This window comes from Orycteropus afer, unplaced genomic scaffold (genome assembly GCF_000298275.1).
Source record: "Orycteropus afer afer isolate SDZICR_OR568_19922 unplaced genomic scaffold, OryAfe1.0 scaffold00289, whole genome shotgun sequence".
NCBI lineage: Eukaryota > Metazoa > Chordata > Mammalia > Tubulidentata > Orycteropodidae > Orycteropus > Orycteropus afer.
In genome coordinates, this window is record NW_006921876.1 from 3463992 (window position 1) to 3481625 (window position 17634).

General features: G+C 38.5%; 1 protein-coding gene across 1 annotated transcript in view; it reads right to left on the reverse strand.

Annotated features, from left to right (window-relative positions):
• Positions 1-6111: 6111 nt before the first annotated feature.
• ENTPD4 (ectonucleoside triphosphate diphosphohydrolase 4) overlaps positions 6112-17634 on the reverse strand; it is a 23487-nt gene continuing 11964 nt past the window's right edge. The window contains exons 6-12 of the mRNA XM_007950841.1: positions 15703-15762; positions 15286-15416; positions 13370-13536; positions 10648-10972; positions 8755-8840; positions 7607-7768; positions 6112-6340 (exon numbers count right to left, since the gene is read on the reverse strand). Of these exons, the coding sequence (XP_007949032.1) occupies positions 6112-6340; positions 7607-7768; positions 8755-8840; positions 10648-10972; positions 13370-13536; positions 15286-15416; positions 15703-15762 (1160 nt within the window). The remainder of the gene's footprint in view (positions 6341-7606; positions 7769-8754; positions 8841-10647; positions 10973-13369; positions 13537-15285; positions 15417-15702; positions 15763-17634) is intronic.

Consider the following 17634-nt stretch of genomic DNA (forward strand, 5'->3'; position numbering starts at 1 on the left):
GAAACCTAAAGGGGGTTGCTGAGTCAGAATTGACTCAATGGCAGCGAGTTTGTTTGTTTTGTTGTTGTTATATATGTATATATATACATATATGTAAGTTTTGCTAGAGAACTCAGCCTAAGACATTTTGTACCGAGAGTGGTTCTGCTGTTGTTGTTGTTATGTGCCATCGAGTCGGACCTGACTCATAGCGACCCCTCCTTGGGTTTCCGAGGCAGTATCACTACGGGAGTAGATTGCCCATCTTCCTTCCGAGGAGTGGCTGGTGGGTTTGAACTGCCAGCCTTCTGGTTAGCAGTCAAGTGCCTTAGGCACTAGAAAAAGAAAATTGTAAGGATGACTTTTCTAAAGTGGTTCTCAAATCTGCCTAGTCTTAAAGCACTGATGACTCTGCCTCCATTAGTAAAGAGGACACTGCTAATCCATGGTGTGAGGTGGCAATATTAATACACAAAACATCACCACTGATCCATCAGGTACTGGTGAAAAGTGATCACAGGTTTGATACTTTTCTGCAATTTTCTCAGAATGAAAAGTATAGGGAAGCCTCTTATTGGCCCTACTTACACTAAACAAAGTGGTGAAAGAGAGATGAGCTCAGGGCTTTGGAGTCACTGCTCAAACACCACATAAAGTACCTCAAAATTGCAATGCATATCCTGGAAGAAAACCTTATTCTTGTAGTAACAGAACTAATAATGCCAAAAATGAAACCCAGAGTCTTTTCATAAGAGTGGCTGAAATACAGTGCCAATTGAATCTCTGAACTTGAGTGTGTCTGAAGTAAAAGAAATGACATTGATTGGGAAGAAATGGGATCCTGAAAGTTGGGATGGGTACTTATGGACAGAAAATCAGAAAGCTGAGGACTCTGAGCCCTTAAATTCCATTGAATCACTCCTGCCAACAGAACCAGCCCTGTTAACCCACCTGTACCTGATGAGTCTGAGATATCACTGGTGTGGTACCAGGGGAGTTTTCTGGGTTATTGCCTAAGGCAGATTACTTACAAGACACTGCTGAATGTCTCCAGGAACCACCCTAACACCCATTTTTGCCACGAGATCTATAATTAGGCTTAAGTCCCAGTGAGCCTCATAAGCTAAAGTACAAAGTGTGGCCCAGGAAAAGGTTCACTATGCACCACACAAAAGAACTGATTTTTCTAATTTGTACAAAGAGAAACTGTGGAGATATATGTGGGAATAGTTACTAAAGTGTCAGATAATGGTTCAAGGAACATAAAGTTGGGTTAGTCTGAGTTTATTGATATGGGTCCACTAAGCATAAATTCTTCCTATTTCAACGTTTCAGTCTGAGAGGTTAGGAAAAGATCTAATAATTTATTTGGTTGGTTCCCTGAAGCATGGGTTATGCAGTGAGACTGCTAACCAGAAGGCTGGCGGTTCAAACTCACCAGCCACTCCTCAGAAGGAAGGCTGGGCAATCTACTTCCATTTCTCTGGAAATAAGCCAAAGACTTTAAGATTAGATCTATTTACAAAAGGTATAATATAAGGTCAGTATTTGCTTTTACTATTTATAAGAGTAAATACATAAAAGGTGGTTAATTTTATTTTTCTTCTTTATACCTATCTATTGTGTTGCCATAAGTCAAATTGACAGCAAGTAACATTATGTATTAAAAAAACAAAACCAAAAATGACTGCTAACCAGAAGGCAGTCACTCATGTTGACCCAACAGATAATATTTGGTGACTGTGCTGCAGAGAAGGAGCTCTGGTTGTGCAGTGATTAAAGCATCTGACTGCTAACCAAAAGGTCAATGGTTTGAACCCACCAGCCACTCTGCAGAAGATGAGGCAGTCAGCTCCTATAAACATTTACAGTCTTGGAAAACCTATAGGGCAGTTCTACTGTGTCTTATAGGGTCACTCTGAGCTGGAACTGACTCGATGGCAGTAGGTCTGTGCTGCACGGAGCATAGGTTCTTCCATCCACTACCCACATAGCTGTGTTTCCACACATGCACGTCAAATACAACCAACACAAATAGAGCATGAAGTCACACTCAATTTATTTTACTGAATTTAAATTCAAGTTCAACTAACTATTGTAACAAGTAGTAAGATTCAAACATCAGAGGAAAATTAATTTAAATCACAAGAAAGCAAGCTCACACAGGGTTGTGGGCAATTGGATAAACTTTCCTTTTATTGATTCTCAACACCTATCATGTGCAAGTGTGGGAAAATGAGGTTGCAAAATATAGAAAGTTATATGACACCACAACAATTTTCCAAGACACTCATTTTTACTTTGGAAAACATTGCTTAAATTAAAAAAAAAAAAAAAAAGAAAAGAAATATGTCCCTTAGTTTCTATAATTCTTAATTATAAAATGTAATTTTAGTAACATAACAACAAAGAATTCTCCTTGGTTGGTCACATCATGTATTACTGAAAGGGAAAGTCAGTATCAGATAAAACAAAACACTGAAATAACTAACTACTTAATTTACTTAAAGGTAGTTTTGCTGCATTGCACATTACCATGTAAAATTCTAAAGCTGATTTTTTTTTAAAAGCTTGGAAAACACATTTGTCTTTTTTTAGTTTCTTGTTAAGTGATGCATGCATGCTCCTTGTAACAAAAGCTATCCTAGGTAGTCCTGAATTTAAAATTTAAATATTCTTTAAACCAGAGCTTGCCAACCCTAGTGCACAGGTGTGGCCACCAGGTGGTGAAAGGTGTTCTCTGAAGTCCTCAGGGTGGTCCTGCAGGGCCCTCATGTTTCCAGCCTCCAGCCAAAAAAGCAGCCACCCCAGATTGCCCTTAGGTTGGGAAGCACTGCCTAAAGCCAGCAGTTGAGGGGTGAAAATGTGCTAAAATCACCAATACAAGTCCATGTGTTGTACTTTTACTGTGATGTAAAAGTAATGTGATTGTAAAATCTTTGAGAACATCTCTGAAGGTTTAAAAAGGAGAAACCCACATGTAGCTAAGGAAAGTAAGCACTAACTGTAGGAGTATTTCTACCAAGATTTAACACACAACTCTTCTTGATAAGGCTTTAACAAGTTCCAGGTCCAATTTCTTTTGCTTTCTATTACAAGTATACAGAGTTTACTGCCTTCCTGGCCCATCCTGAATTACTAGTAATCCTTCTGCTAAATTAAGCTCCTCCCTTGCTTGCCTCTAAGCCCATTCCTGCAACATTTGGAGAACTAGCTTGTCTTCTCTTTGGTATAGAATGGAGAGGAGTTATGAGAGACTGTCTCTGGAGCACAATCTGTTGTGGCTGCAGGTACTTCAAGATGACACAGTGACCCCTCCTAAACAGCACTTTTTTTTTCTTTTGGACCCTGTCTCCTAGCTTGTTAGAAAATCAATCTTGAAAATAATCTAGAAGATAAAAAGTGAAACTCTGATGCATAAACAAATATTTCAGACTGAAGTTTGGTCACTTTTCCTATCTTTTTGTATCCACAGATGGTAACTGCCTTCTGAGTAAGAGAACAATACTGTCTACATCCTTTCTTGAATCAACCGTTTTCACAGGGGCCAGAAAACTTTTTCCATAAAGGGCTAGACAGTAAACATTTTATGGTTTACAGGCCACACACAGTTTCTGCTGTGTATTCTTTTTTTTTTGCCTTATAAACGTTAAAAAACATAAAAGCCATTTTTTACTCATGGGTCTCATAAAAACAGGCCCAGGTCCAGATTTGGCCTGCAGGAGACAGTTTGCCCTGATTCAGGGAATTCTCCGTCTGGGAACATGAATGCTTAACACAGTACCAAGTATTAGGTTGTCTGGGCCTTAGGCTCCTAGTTTGGGGATTTGTTTTGATGAGATAGTTTCCTGGAGCAGGGATCCTCAGGTCAGGCTTAAAGCAGACATCCTCTGTGTTCGTCTCTACTCTGTCCCCTGAAAGTTACAGAGCTGGACCCAATTGGCATCCTTTATTTAGAAAGTGGCTATTTAGGCAGGATGTCTTAATTTAGGCCTATTTAAATCTGTGACTATGCTGGCTTATCAATGGCTTGATTTTAAAGGCAAAATAACACACTTCGGGTATTTCACTTTTTTCATTTTAAAGGCTAGGGACTTATTAGTAAATTGTGGTTGATGGTAGAAAAACTAAAGTGTAAACTTATTCCCTCTTCACCATTAATGCCACTTAGTCCACAGGGGCAACACTAAAAGTTCAAGGAGAAGGAGACAAGCTCACTCCATTTCTGGGGTATCTATGATACAGCTCATTTGTGGCTGGATCTTGAAAAGGAAGAGTGTTTATTGGGGACGAAGGATTTCAACAGCCAGAGACCAGCATTTCAGAAGCTGGTCTCTAGGTCCATGGACACATATAGCCCTATGCTCTCTCTAACAGGGCTCTCTACACATTAAATGCTGTAACACTGGGTAGCTCCTCTAACCTTCTGGAAATCTGAGTTGTAAACATTCCACCAATAGTTTTTCATTGCTAGGATATCAATTTTGAAGAGCAAATAAGATAATTTGCATTTTAAAAATAAATTTGCTCTCTTTTAAGTCATTAAGATAAACTCTTACGTTTTTCTTTTTGGCTAAGTAGAAGTTCAGAATCTGAATTCTTTCTCTAATCAATGATTTTTTGTAAAAGAAGCAGTTGATGGTTCTCAACACACACATTTGCTACCAGTTACATTTTAATTCTAGAATCAAAATATAGCACATATGCACAAAAAGGACACCAAAAACAAATGTATTATCACATAGGCCAATCCAGTTTTTGTCCTTAGGTTTTTGTTTAAAATGTGAAATTTGTTTTCTTTAAAACATGAGTTTATTTCATGTATTAAATTCAGACCCTTAGTCTGGATTTACAGTGGCATTGCCAATACCACCTCAACTACAGCAGTAACAAACTTTCATGGGGTCTATGAAATAAAACTGCTTAGAGTACTTTCAATTAAGGGAGAAAGTGTCAGCTTGCAGTTGGAAGAAACTGAGCACAATTAAACAAGGAAAAATGTACTACTAAGAAATACTGAAGTGCCTGTAAGTGGGCACCAGATCTAGGTCTTAAAACAAACAAACAAACAAAAAACCACCAAACTCACTGCTATTGAGCCAATTCTGACTCACAGCAACCCCCACTGGGTTTCTGCAGCAGTACATCTTTAAGGAAGTGGACTGCCTCATCTTTCCGGGAGCGGCTGGTCAGTCTGAGTTGCCAACTTTCTGGTTAGCAGTCAAATGCCTTAGGCACTACGCCACCAGAGCTCCTTTAAGATCTAGGTCTAATAACATCAAAGCCAGGGAAATGTCATGAATTTTTCCAATTTTATCAAAAACAAAGAATTCTAATGCCACTGAAAGATAGGAAACAAAAAGGAATCACATATGGTCGTGAGAACATGATGGTAACGAAGATTCTTCTAAATAAAATAAAACGAAACAGTAAATTCAGAAGGGTCTGCTTTTAAAAGAAGAGCACTGCCTTCTCTCATTCTATTTCACTAGTATTTTTTCACACGCACAAAGCTCTTGTCAATATGTCACAATGTATAGACCTCTTCTTTATCAATTTTAAAAATGGTTATCTCCTGGTACCTCTGTTTCTCTATTTTGGATATAAACGGTTTAAAATTTTTACAACTGCAAGGAAAACATACAGCAACAGACCAGAACAATAAATAAGAATTAAACATTACCCTCTTTAGGTCAGACCTTTCAAAATGGAGAGAGAAGAAAAAGAAAAAAGATAGTAATTTCAGTCAATAGGGTTTTTGTTCTGTAAAAGTATCATATCACTCTTCAGTCCTATCTCCATTGATAGAAGTTGTCTTTTCCCTTTCTCCCCAATATCAAAGTGCATTTGGTTAAAAGTTAACATACCTTAAAGAAAAACCACAAATCTTCATAAATTTTGGCAGATATCCTCTGCAGCAAAAATCAAGTGAATTTCCTTCTTAATTGAAAGCTGTATTCAAAACGGCTAAATGCAGTATTTCTAGGAAGCAAGGCTTGACAACAATGGGTTTTGTTTTTAAAGAATCAAAAGGGGAAGGAAAAACAAAACGAATGAGAACAAAGAGAAGAAACCCTGAGGCAAAAATGGCTTTTCCTTTCAAGTCTTCCTGAAGCTCTCTAACATCCAGGCTCACAAGGTACCAGCAATCTTCTGAGCTGGAAGGCCTTCCTCCATCCAGAGGGTGGCAACCGAACTGTTGCGGAGCGTCCGCCTGTGAATGCGCCGGAGCCGTAGTAGGTAGAGGAGGATGGACAGCAGGACCACCAAAAAGCAGCCAGAGAACAGGTAGTGATTGTAGACAAAGGAGAAACCCCGCCAGTGAGCGTGACTGGCCCGGAAAATCTCCTGCTGGATATCTCTGCCATGTGGAAACAAAAAGCAAGACAAATAAACCACAAAGGTAAGCATAATAGAAAGGAGAACCATTAGAGAGGGAATGTGAGGTAAGGAGCAGGGTAGTGCAGGATGCAGGTGAGAGGGCCTGGCTTAGGACCCAACTCTGTAACAAAAACTGTAACCTCAACCTCTGAGAGCCAGTTTCCTTAAAATGTAGGGTAATATGGCTTAAGGTAGGGTAGTTATAAAAATTACACAAGATAACATGTCAAAGTGTATTCAAAAGTTTGTAGCAGTTACTGCCATTATAATTTGGAGAACAAAAATCAGAAATTTTACAACTGTGAGTAAGGTTTTCCCTAGTACAATGAGGCCAGTGTGGAGTGAAAGCGCTTGATCATGATTAGTTAATACCCGCTACTCACAATCTTTGCGATAAATCCAGATAAAACATTCCCAAGAGATCCTCAATTAAATAAAAAAATAAAAATAAAAATAAAAATGAGCTAATTCTTCAGTTATCAGTTAACCAGTGCTCTTAACATGGGTCACCAGCCAGCCAATGTATGAACTTGAATGGGGAAAACTTTATTCCTCTTTATTTGCCACAATCTCTTACTGAAACTCAGTATTTCCTTCAATCGTGACTGTACACAGCAAACTACTATACTATTAGTAGGACCCGTGATTTTGTTACTAGTAGAAATTACAAATATTTTACATCACATTACAGTGTTGTATGTGTCTCAAGATATCACCAGCATTAATCATTATAGTGAAATTTATAGAAATTACTAGTTCTATGAGATCTTGATATTTAGTGTTAATAAAGAAGCATATGTCTTACTACATCAGAAATTTATTTTTGATAATATTTTGATAAATGTCTTTCAATACAGTGGTTTCCTCTGTAATCCTATGTATTTATATCAGACATTTAAAAACAGCATTTTGAGAAGGGGTCCAAGATCATAAAAGTTAAGAACCTCTGAATCAGCACCTGTACCAGGTGAGGAACAGACAGCTGATAATCATCTAACAGAAGGCGGCAGCACCGTGTATCACAAGACAGTCAGGAGGGGAAGGAAGGAAGCACTGGTGGGGAGGTGAGAAACGCCAAAGTCAAACCACGGGAGGTACAATTTTACTCGCAGACAGATCTAAGAACGATACCCCAAACATCCACAGACCACAGGTGGCTCACCCCTGTCTCATACTGTGGCCATGATGCATCCTAACTGCTGAAAAACTTCTTTTTTGACTCACATTGCCAAATTCACAGCCATACCTTAAGGGTAAGAAGCGAGTCCTGTAAAGGATTGCTCCTAGGGTCCACTGAACTTCCTTGTCATAAACCTGCAAGGCAGTCTTTAAATTTTTATAGTTGTTAGGAAATGAAAAGCCCGTATGAAACACCTCAAACATCCAGGCAGATTTGAAGCACTGATACCTACAAATAGAAAGCACAAACATAAATCAAAATGACATAATATACTAAGATATCTTTCACTCTGCAACCAGCATTGGGATAAAAGCTTTATTAGGCAGCTCTCTAATGAGCCAAACCAATTGGATGTGTTTCAAATTGATTTAATTGGTTTATGTCCTTTCTTCCACAACACAAAACAGTCACCTGTTACACCAATTAGCTCATAAAAGTTGGTCTCTGTATTATTTAATACAATGCCATGACAGTTCCCACACATCAGGCATGCCATCATTCATTCATTGAATAAATACTGAGCAAGTTCCAATCTCTTTATACCTCAGTTTCCTTATACAAGGAGAGGATAAGAACTGATTATCTGTAAGGCTCCTTTCAATTCTAATATTCTATGACTCTATATTTATTAGAGGCTTACTTTTTGCAAAGTACTGTGCTAAGGAAGTAATAAACAACAACAACAACAAAAACCCAAACACACTGCCATCAAATTGATTCCAACTCATAGCGACCCCCACTGGGTTTCCAAGCAATAATAAGATATAAAAAATAATATGATCTACTCACTTCTCTTAAGTGACTTAAAATGAAAGTAAAGATCACTAAAACAAAGAAAATGATAAATGCCATCAGAGTGGCATAATTAGTGTTAGAGACACTCACAGACGCTCAAAGAGAAAGGGAGAATCTGGTTGAGTGGACAGGGGAAGTTCTGAAAGTGATGGCTTCTGATGGTGTTGGACTCTGGAGAGGATTTTCACAAGCAAGACTTCAACAAGGGAATTTCAGGTGGAAAACAGAAAACTCAAGCAAGAAAATATAACATACCTTTGGGGACAACTCTTTGCCCAGTATGAAAGGAGGCAAGAGAGGGTAAATGAGGAGAAGAGATCGATAGCATGAAAACGTTGGTGGGTCCAGAATGTGGCAAGCCAGTGGATTAACACTGAATTAAAGGCTTCAATACTCTGACTTAACTATCTGCTACTTACTTTAGCCTATGGAGGTCAGCGTGAGAGGCATAGAGTCCTCGGTCAAAGCGTTCCCGCAAGATTGACCATTTTGTTGCACAATAATCCTAAAGAAATTTCACCCATAATAAAATATTAGTAAAGGTTTTTAAAACGTTTTTTTTTCTCATTTAAAAAAAAAAAAGATCTGCAAAATTCCTATTCATAACAAGCATATCCTTCCAATTAGGAAACATACAAGCTTAACTTATATATGTATACAATGAATGCAAGTTAGACATTCAGTGAATACTTACTGTTCAGCAAATACAATGCTTGTTCTTTGTCTTAAAATTCTGCCAAACCTATGATTAAAAAGAATTTCACTGCCTACAATGAACCTCTTCAAAACTGTTTAGTTTCTGTCTGAACAATTACATGTTACAGGCATAAAACTTTGAAGAAGTGAAGGAGTATTTTAACTAGTTCAAACTGAGTACCTATGTCTGTGCCAGACACAGTACAAAGTACTGGGAATACAAAGGATTACAATGGGCTTTGCCTTGATGTGAAATAGGTACCACTTTTTCCTGAAGTTCTTCATTTGCAAGACTATTAAGAGCTAACATTTACTGACCACTATGTGTCTGAATCTGTGTTAAGTGCTTATTCTGAATTTAATACTTAAAACAAAGGAGGACACCGTTCTTATTATAACATCTAACTAAAGGAGGAAGAAAGATGACAGAGCTTATCTGGTGTATGCAATAGGGGCACAAGGGGACAGTACCTAGCCTGAGATAAGAGGGTGAGGACAGGCATTTCAGGCAGAGGAAACATCATAAAAAAAGATACAGATGAGAGACAGCACAGCAAATAAGGGAAACTAATTCCTGTTTCATATGATTAGGGTATGAAGTGCTAGGTGGTGAGGTAAGGTTATAGAGGTAGGTGTGACATCAGAAAGTGTTTAGAATTTATCCCGTAAGCAGCTAAGGATTTTAAATAGGGGAACAAGGTGATTGATTGTTCTGGTGTTTCAGACTGATCACCCTGGGAGCAGCGTGGAGGATGAATCATGGAGAAAAGACCTGAGGCAGAAGGACCAAGTAGAAGGCTCCTGTAAAAGTACACATGGGGGCCAGGATGGCTGGACTAGACAGTGATAGAGAGAGAACAGGGATGGGTTTGAGGAATATATGTGACACAAACTTCCATGCCTGATGGCCGATTATATGGGAGGGGGTCATGGCACAGGCAGGGGAACGAATGAGTGAAAGGGAGAAATCTCTTAGTTTTTGGAGAAGGGGTCTGGATGATTGGTGATGCCACTACCTGAGACAGCATGACAGAAGCAGAGTGGGGAGAAAATGGTGGGTTTGATTTGAGTCATGAAATCTAGCAGGCAACTGGGCAGAGGTCAGGATTGGAGCCTTTTCTTGAGAGGCAGCAGCAAATAATGACATGGATGAGGCCACTCAAGAACCTGAAGGGGAGAGGGCCAAGGGTGGAATTCTGGAATCACAAATAAGGGACAGGAAGAGGGGACAACCTCAAAGCAGACTGAGAAGAAACTATCTGAAAGGAAGCAAGGAACAAGGGAATAGGAGTATCCTGAAAACTAAGGGAGTGGGAAGGCTGGAAGGAGTATTTTCAGATGCAGCAGAAAAGAACAGTAAAACTGCAACTGGAGGTCACTGATAACCATGGTAGTTAATGGAGTGGTGGGAGGAAACCACTTCCAGTGGATTTCTAACTTCTGTTCTACTTCCCTCACCCAACTAAAGGGAATAGGATTCCCAGCACGGACTACAACCTTATACTCCATCTTCCTCTTCTCTCGATGCACGCATCCAAATGTGACGGAAGGATAACCTGTCATTGTCCACACCAGTCTCTCAAAAGCATGCAGAAGATGGAGTCTTTGAAGGTTACCTTTGCAGCTTTAGTAAATTTAGCAGCATTGTAGTCTCCCCCCATTCGTAAGACATCCTCGGTGCAATAGTAGAATTCAGAAAAGCCATAGAATTCACTGTTTTGGAAGTGAATTGGGGGCTGGTAGATCCCATTAAGGGAAGTCTGAGTCTCATTTGTTTTATTCATGAAAGGCTGGATAGTCTCTCGACACAGGTCAAAGTTTCCTGTTCCCCGTAGATACATGGACTGTCCATTTTGTTGGATCTCATCCTTAATGTCTAGGGGTAAGCAGGGATCCAAATATGGAGTATCAGGAGTCAGACCAGTCTGTTTACCCAGGAGCCTACAATACAAAGAGAAACTTTATAGACCTACAGAAAACTGTTTCAGAGAAGTGGTTGTAGATTAATGCTTCTCAATATATGCTCTGAAGAACACTAGTCCTGTAAGATGTTCTAGGGGAAAATAAAAAGGTCCCAGAATCAATTACATTAGGAAACTATGCATTCAATACTCTCTTGCAGATACACAATATACACTAGCAAATAGCAGGCACTTTAGCAGAATCTCTGTTAAACAACTTGTCAGATATCCAATGCTTTCCATTCCCTCGGCAGTACATACCGATGCTCATGGCCTGCTGAGTCTTCATGGCTAGGAAGCTCCTCTCTAGTTACACTTTCACTGTAGTCAATGCCTACCAACTATCTTGTTCCCAAGCTCATTTTTGCCAGTAGTACTTGTTATTTTACTTATACATAAATGAATGAAATGTGACTGTGAAAAGAAGGTAACAGATCCTGTGAAAAATAGGTTAGATGCTTTAGAAAGACATGATAAAGGCAAGTTGCTACAAAACTGTTGTTAAATTAGGTATAAAACCAAAACCAAACTCACTGCCATCCAGTGGGATCTGACTCACAGCGACCCCTCCTTCGGTTTCTGAGGTAATATCCCTACGGAAGTAGTGATACTTCCTTCCGAGGAGTGGCTGATGGGTTTGAAACTCCAGCCTTCTGGTTAGCAGTCAAATGCCTTAGGCACTAACGGTCTTTATTGCTTTTCCTATGTATATATATGAACTTCTGTTAAAGTGGTACTTAATAGCTCTGATTTGGTCTTCTTTTAAAGTTTGGGACTTTGTAAGTTTAAGATTAAATTGATCAAGAAAGTATACTATAACCTATTTCTATAAATTAGGATGTTTTCTTCCTCAATATTGTTGCATCAAAACAAAGAAAACACAGATACTGTGTGGTTTACTTTAATTTTACCCAAAGTAATTTAGTCTTTGTCCTTTGTTTCTGAGAGATAACTCTAAATTGTTGGAATTTTCTGAGTAATTGAGGTGTCTTTCTCATCCATAGGCCTTGAGGCCACGCCTAAGAGTTTATGCTAACGAGGTAACTCAAGGGGGTGCTGGTCAGAAAGACCACTGTGTAGTACCAGTTGATCTCAGGGGAGATGGCTGATTCAATGTAATGAGGCCACAATAAAGGCTCTGGACAGGAAAGCTTCATGGGCATCTTGGCTGGTGACAGGCATACAGGTGAGAGGGTAGTGTGTTCCTTTTGGGCACATGGAAGCTCTCTCAGACCTCTCCCTAGGTATACTTTTTGATGTAAAAAAATCCCCCATAATCATAAACACAGTTCTTTCCGTGAGTTCTGTGAGTTGTTCTGGTGAATTACTGAACGCAATGTAGTAGGAGCCAGCAGGTGAGAAGTGAGGGAGGCTGAAAATCTCAGAGCTTACCCGACTAGTATCCTGAGGGGGAAAGGGAAACCTCTGAACTTGTAGCCAGCAGGTCAGAAGTGAGGGTGCTGTGGGCCCTCTTAAGCTTCTGGCTAGCATCTTTGGCTGACTTGGCTGTCTGGAGGGCTATGTCCTTTAATGTGTGAGGTCTGGCTTAGCTTTTGGTGGTTAGGGTCAGAGGAAGAAGTGTTGCATGTGGAGAAGTGGCAGAGAAGGAGAAAGTGGGGATTTGATGAAACTAATAGGGTTTCCTATATAAATAACCCAGATTTCAGATTTCTGTATTCATTCAAACAGCCTTTCTAATCTATGGACTCAATTGCAAATAAATAATTGCTGTGTAAACGTGAAAAATTTAAACTCATAAACTGTTGCTTTTATTTTCTTGTATGTTCTCTGTACCAGGATTTTACATAAACTCATTTTAAAAAGTTACAATGCTAAAAATCATTAAAAACTACTAGCTTTGACTTCTAGATTATTTCTTCCTCCTGAATAATTTTCTCTACTGTGGTTCTTAGCTTCTAAATAAATGCATACACTGATCTTCCATAAAGTATTGAGAACATTATGTATTTCAATTATATCATCAACAAGAGTACCTATTTATCACAAGCCTGTAGAACATATGCCAGTGTCGGAGAGGCTGAGTTTCCCAAAGACTTTGTAATCATGAATAGTAGTACCCCAACCTCAAAACTATTTAATATTCTGATAGTGTAATTTCCAATTCATCATGTAAGCTGAGAGATAAGAGGTCAGCCAGAGATATATCCTTCTTCAGAGGCTGTCATGGCCTGAAGGATCCTGGGCTGAAGGTCTGGTGTCCTTTAATTTTTCCTCCCAGCTCTGCATATAGAGGGTGGTCAAAAGCAAACAGTATTGACATGCTTTTTCTTAACTGAATTGTCCATGCTTTGCCTATGTTTTTTACAAGGAGAGACGGAGGTTTGAAATAACTGCTGAGTACTGGAAAGTGCTTTACCTATTCTTTTGAACTGTGTTGGCAAATATTCTGTCTTCATATCGTTGTCGAGCAGCATTGCCACCAAATCCAAGAAATGTGGCCACATAGACCCTGTAAACATGCTCAGTTTGGTGAACATCACATCCCAAATTAAATTCAGCTAGTAAGTTTTTAGCTATTTCCTCCTGCAGACATAAGGATAACAAACTTTAGTATTTTAAGCAACACAAATACGATTACCTCCTGATGAATATGCCCCCTTAAAAAGAAGGATCTAAAAAGATTCTTATCTGAGACAGAAATTTCTGCATCTGCATTTCCCAGAAGCTAAGTATCCTTCATAATTCAACATGACAATTCTGACTTAAGAAACCTCAAATGTGCTGCACATTTGTAACACTGTTATGATTCTCTGAAAATGTTCATACCTTCTGATCTAGTAAATCTATTTATGAAATCCTATTCTTTGGAAATGATCCTAAGCATAGAAAAGCCTCTATACACAAAGTATCTGCTGCAATTCTATGATAGAAAAAAATTAGATGACATCTGAATATACATCAAGGGAGGGTTTAGTTAGTTACAGCCTATCAACAATTTATGTCATGTCAGAAAACTAGATTGTAATGGAACATGCTAGGCACTGTTAAATGAAGAACACAAAATTGTGTAAACAGTATAATTATAATAACTGTATTTAAAAAAAATCTGAGAAAAAAAAAAGTGAAAAGAAGCTCACCAATAGGCTAGCAATGGTTGTATTTAGAACATGAGTTTATGGAAATTTTGAAATCTTGATTAAACTGCCTTTATATGTATGTTTTACTTCATAATGAGAAAAAAATAAAAATGATCTCAAAAAAAGAATGCAATAGTTTCTAGAGGCATGTTTGAATGCAAAGTAGAAAAGACAGCTTGTAACATTTGAATTTATAAAGGTTTTTTCCAAGAAGCTGAAAGCATTAATAGACTACCCTACCCTAATAATTATAATATTAATAATTAACATTTATTGAGCACATACTATTAGGTACATGGCAGTGCACTACAGACAATATGTACATTCTCTCATTTAATGTTTACAAGACCTCTTTATATGTTATAGGTATTCTTACTCATATTTACAGATAAGGAAACCAGCTCAGAGCAGTTCTGTGACTTACATAAAGTCACACAACTAGTAAGGAATAGAGTGATGATGTAATGTAGGCTTGTACAGCTCCACAGCCTCACATTTAACCACAACATGCTGCATCCCTATCTAGTAGGGGAACATGCAGGAAACCAGCCTTTGGTATTAATTTACAGCTAAATAATAAGGACACGTAGTAATTCAGTAATACACTTGAAAACCCAAACCCAGGTTTACATCCTGGTATTCCCTATGGAAGGCCATGCAGCCTACTAAGAAACTTAAAGGCAGGGACTGAGAACACTGAAGGGAATGGAGAAAAGATAGCATAAGTCCGGAAATGTGGAAGTATCGGGTACAAACCTTAATCCTTTCCTGAAAAGTTAAAAGCTGTCTGAATCATTGGGAAAAAAAAAAAGTAATTTCCCAATTATACTGTAAGAAATCTAATGTTATTAAGTTTTACAATACCTGTTGAGAAAAGCAATAACTGAAGGTAAAAACCAATATCCAAGCATGTGATTGACATAAATACAAAACAAACACTTTAAGTTCAGAAAACAAATCAGCTGATTGATTTCAGTGTACAAACACAAATGGCTTAGCTGAGGTTTGCCTTGGTTTCCTCCTGTCTCCTTTCGCCTGGGTTGAGAAGGTGGTACACTCAGCAAGCACAGTAAAGATGTTTGCAGACTCAGAAAACAAAACAAAAAAAATGGATGGAGACATGTTAAATGAAAACCAAACCAAACAGAAGGAAATTTGTACAGATAATAACCTGCTGTGAGGAGGCAAAGCTTACAGTTTTGGGGACTTCATATGCTATCTGAGTGGATACGCCTCCCATGTCGAGAATACCCGCTGTTCTTTTGCGGATAATGGCTTCACTGCTTTCACTACCAGGAATGTTAACTTCCACAACTGCTTCATCATCTGGAAAGAACAAGATGCATTCATTGGAACAGAACAAATTCAAAGAACTAGGGATCTTTTTAAGAGTCATCTTGTTTTCATGGTAGATTTCAAGACTATTTAGGCAAACTCAGCCTACTCCTCTCAACTAAAATCATGTTTAATTGCATCAAATAGCAGCTCCTCTCACTCCACTACCCTACACACTTAGCAGTGTCACAAAATAAAACCTCTAATTAGTTCTTTGGATTAAATAGAAAAACTGTGATTTCCATTTAAACACATTAGTTGGAAACATGATACTTACCATCTTCAATATGCTCAAACCGTCCAAGGACAAAATTAATGCCAATCCAAGCATACACACCTATAGACATTTTACAGGGTGAAAATAAGAAAAAGTTTGAAATATTTTTTGTAACTCTTATTAATGCAGTTTTTGTAAATAAGTCATCTATTTTACTCCCTGATATCATCTGAAATAACACATATTTATTGATATATTGAAAGAGCCCTGGTGGTATAGTGGTAAACACTCAGCTGTCAACCAAAAGGTTGGCAGTTCAAACCCACCAGCTGCTCCATGGGAGAAAGATGTGGCAATCTGCTTCCATAAAGATTACAGAAACCCTATGGGGCAGTTCCACTCTGCCCTACAGGGTCACTGTGAGTTGGAATCAACTCAACGGCAATGGGTTTGGTTTTCTCGGTTTCGTGACACAGTGGCTGCTAACTGAAAGGTTGGTGGTTCAAGTTCACCAGTCACTCCATGAGAGAAACTTGTGGCAGTCTGCTTCTATGAAGATTACAGCCTTGGAAACCCTGTGGGGCAGTTCTCTTCTGTCCTACGGGGTCGCTATGAGGTGGAATCAACACAATGGCAACAGGTTCAAACCTACTGTTTAGTTTGATGTATTTTTCCTAATGCTTTCCCAAGAACTTTCAACTCAGTGTTTATAGTTGTTGAAAATACAATTCCCCAGGAGCTAGTTTTCCTTTTAAGTTTATGGGTTATTTCAAACCACAGCTTTTTCTTTTTATAAAATTAAAGCTAATGATTTCAAGTTTTGAAAACTGAAGTCATCTTTGACTCTTGCCTCTCTTATCCCTATATTCATTCAGTTGTCAAGTCTGCCTGATTCTACTTTTACAACATTTCCTACACCCAACCTTTACCCATTTTCACTACCATCTTGATTTAAGCAGCTACGGAGAAAGACATTAATAGTCTGTCCAATTAAATCTCCCTGTTCCTACTCTTCTTCAACCCATTCTATACTTTGCTATTGAACTCATCTATAGAACCATGTCCAAACTCCTTAGCTTGACAACTCAAAATTTTCAAGATCTGACCCTAATCTACCGATCCAATTTTTAACATTATCATCTTTCAAAAGGGCGCTTGTTCTCTTGTGCACAGTGTATCCTTACCCACCATGTTTTTGACTCAAATCATCTCTGCCCAGAATTTGTTTCCTATCCCTCCATCAGAGCCCTACCCTTACCATGCTCTGGCATGCTCTATTTATAAGTATCCCTTGAGGCACAGGTCAAATGTCACTTTCTCTGTGATATCCCTAGCTGGAAAAACAAAACAAAACAACTTCTCCCTCTTTTGAACACCCGTGATGTTTCTTCCTTATCTTCCTTATGGCACCTAAAATTCTACCTCATGTAGTACCTAATTGCATACCTCTTGTCTGTAAACAGCTCAATGGTAGTATCTTAATTTTACCCTATTTTGTATTCTCTACAGTGCCTTTCACATAAGAAGTAATAACTGAAATGAGAGATGATTTTGATGCTTTTTGGTCTCTATTTCTAGCAAGCTATTCCCCAAATAATTTCACTGATTTATCATATCATTTTCAAGTACAATCAGCTCTTTCTGCTTTTAACTAATATTTTCTTAGTGTACCAAAGTCAAGAATTTTCCCTTGTTAGCAGTAAATCAGCAGAAGGGTCCAAAAGATCCTTATAATTTTAGAAAGCTGTATAACTTAGCAAGTAACACAAATCTTTTCTATCAAAATGAGTCCAAAATATGCATGCTAAATGTGACAATCTCTTTTTTTTTTTTATAAATTATGGTGAAAATCACCACCCAGGGTTACAGGTGAGGAGAAACAACTCAGGGACGCCCAAAGTAGCAGGCGGGAAGAGCAGGACAAAGGGGATTAAAAGCCAGGAAGCCAGAGAGAAGAGCAATCAGCCGAAGGGATTAGGTGAGGAGAGGAAA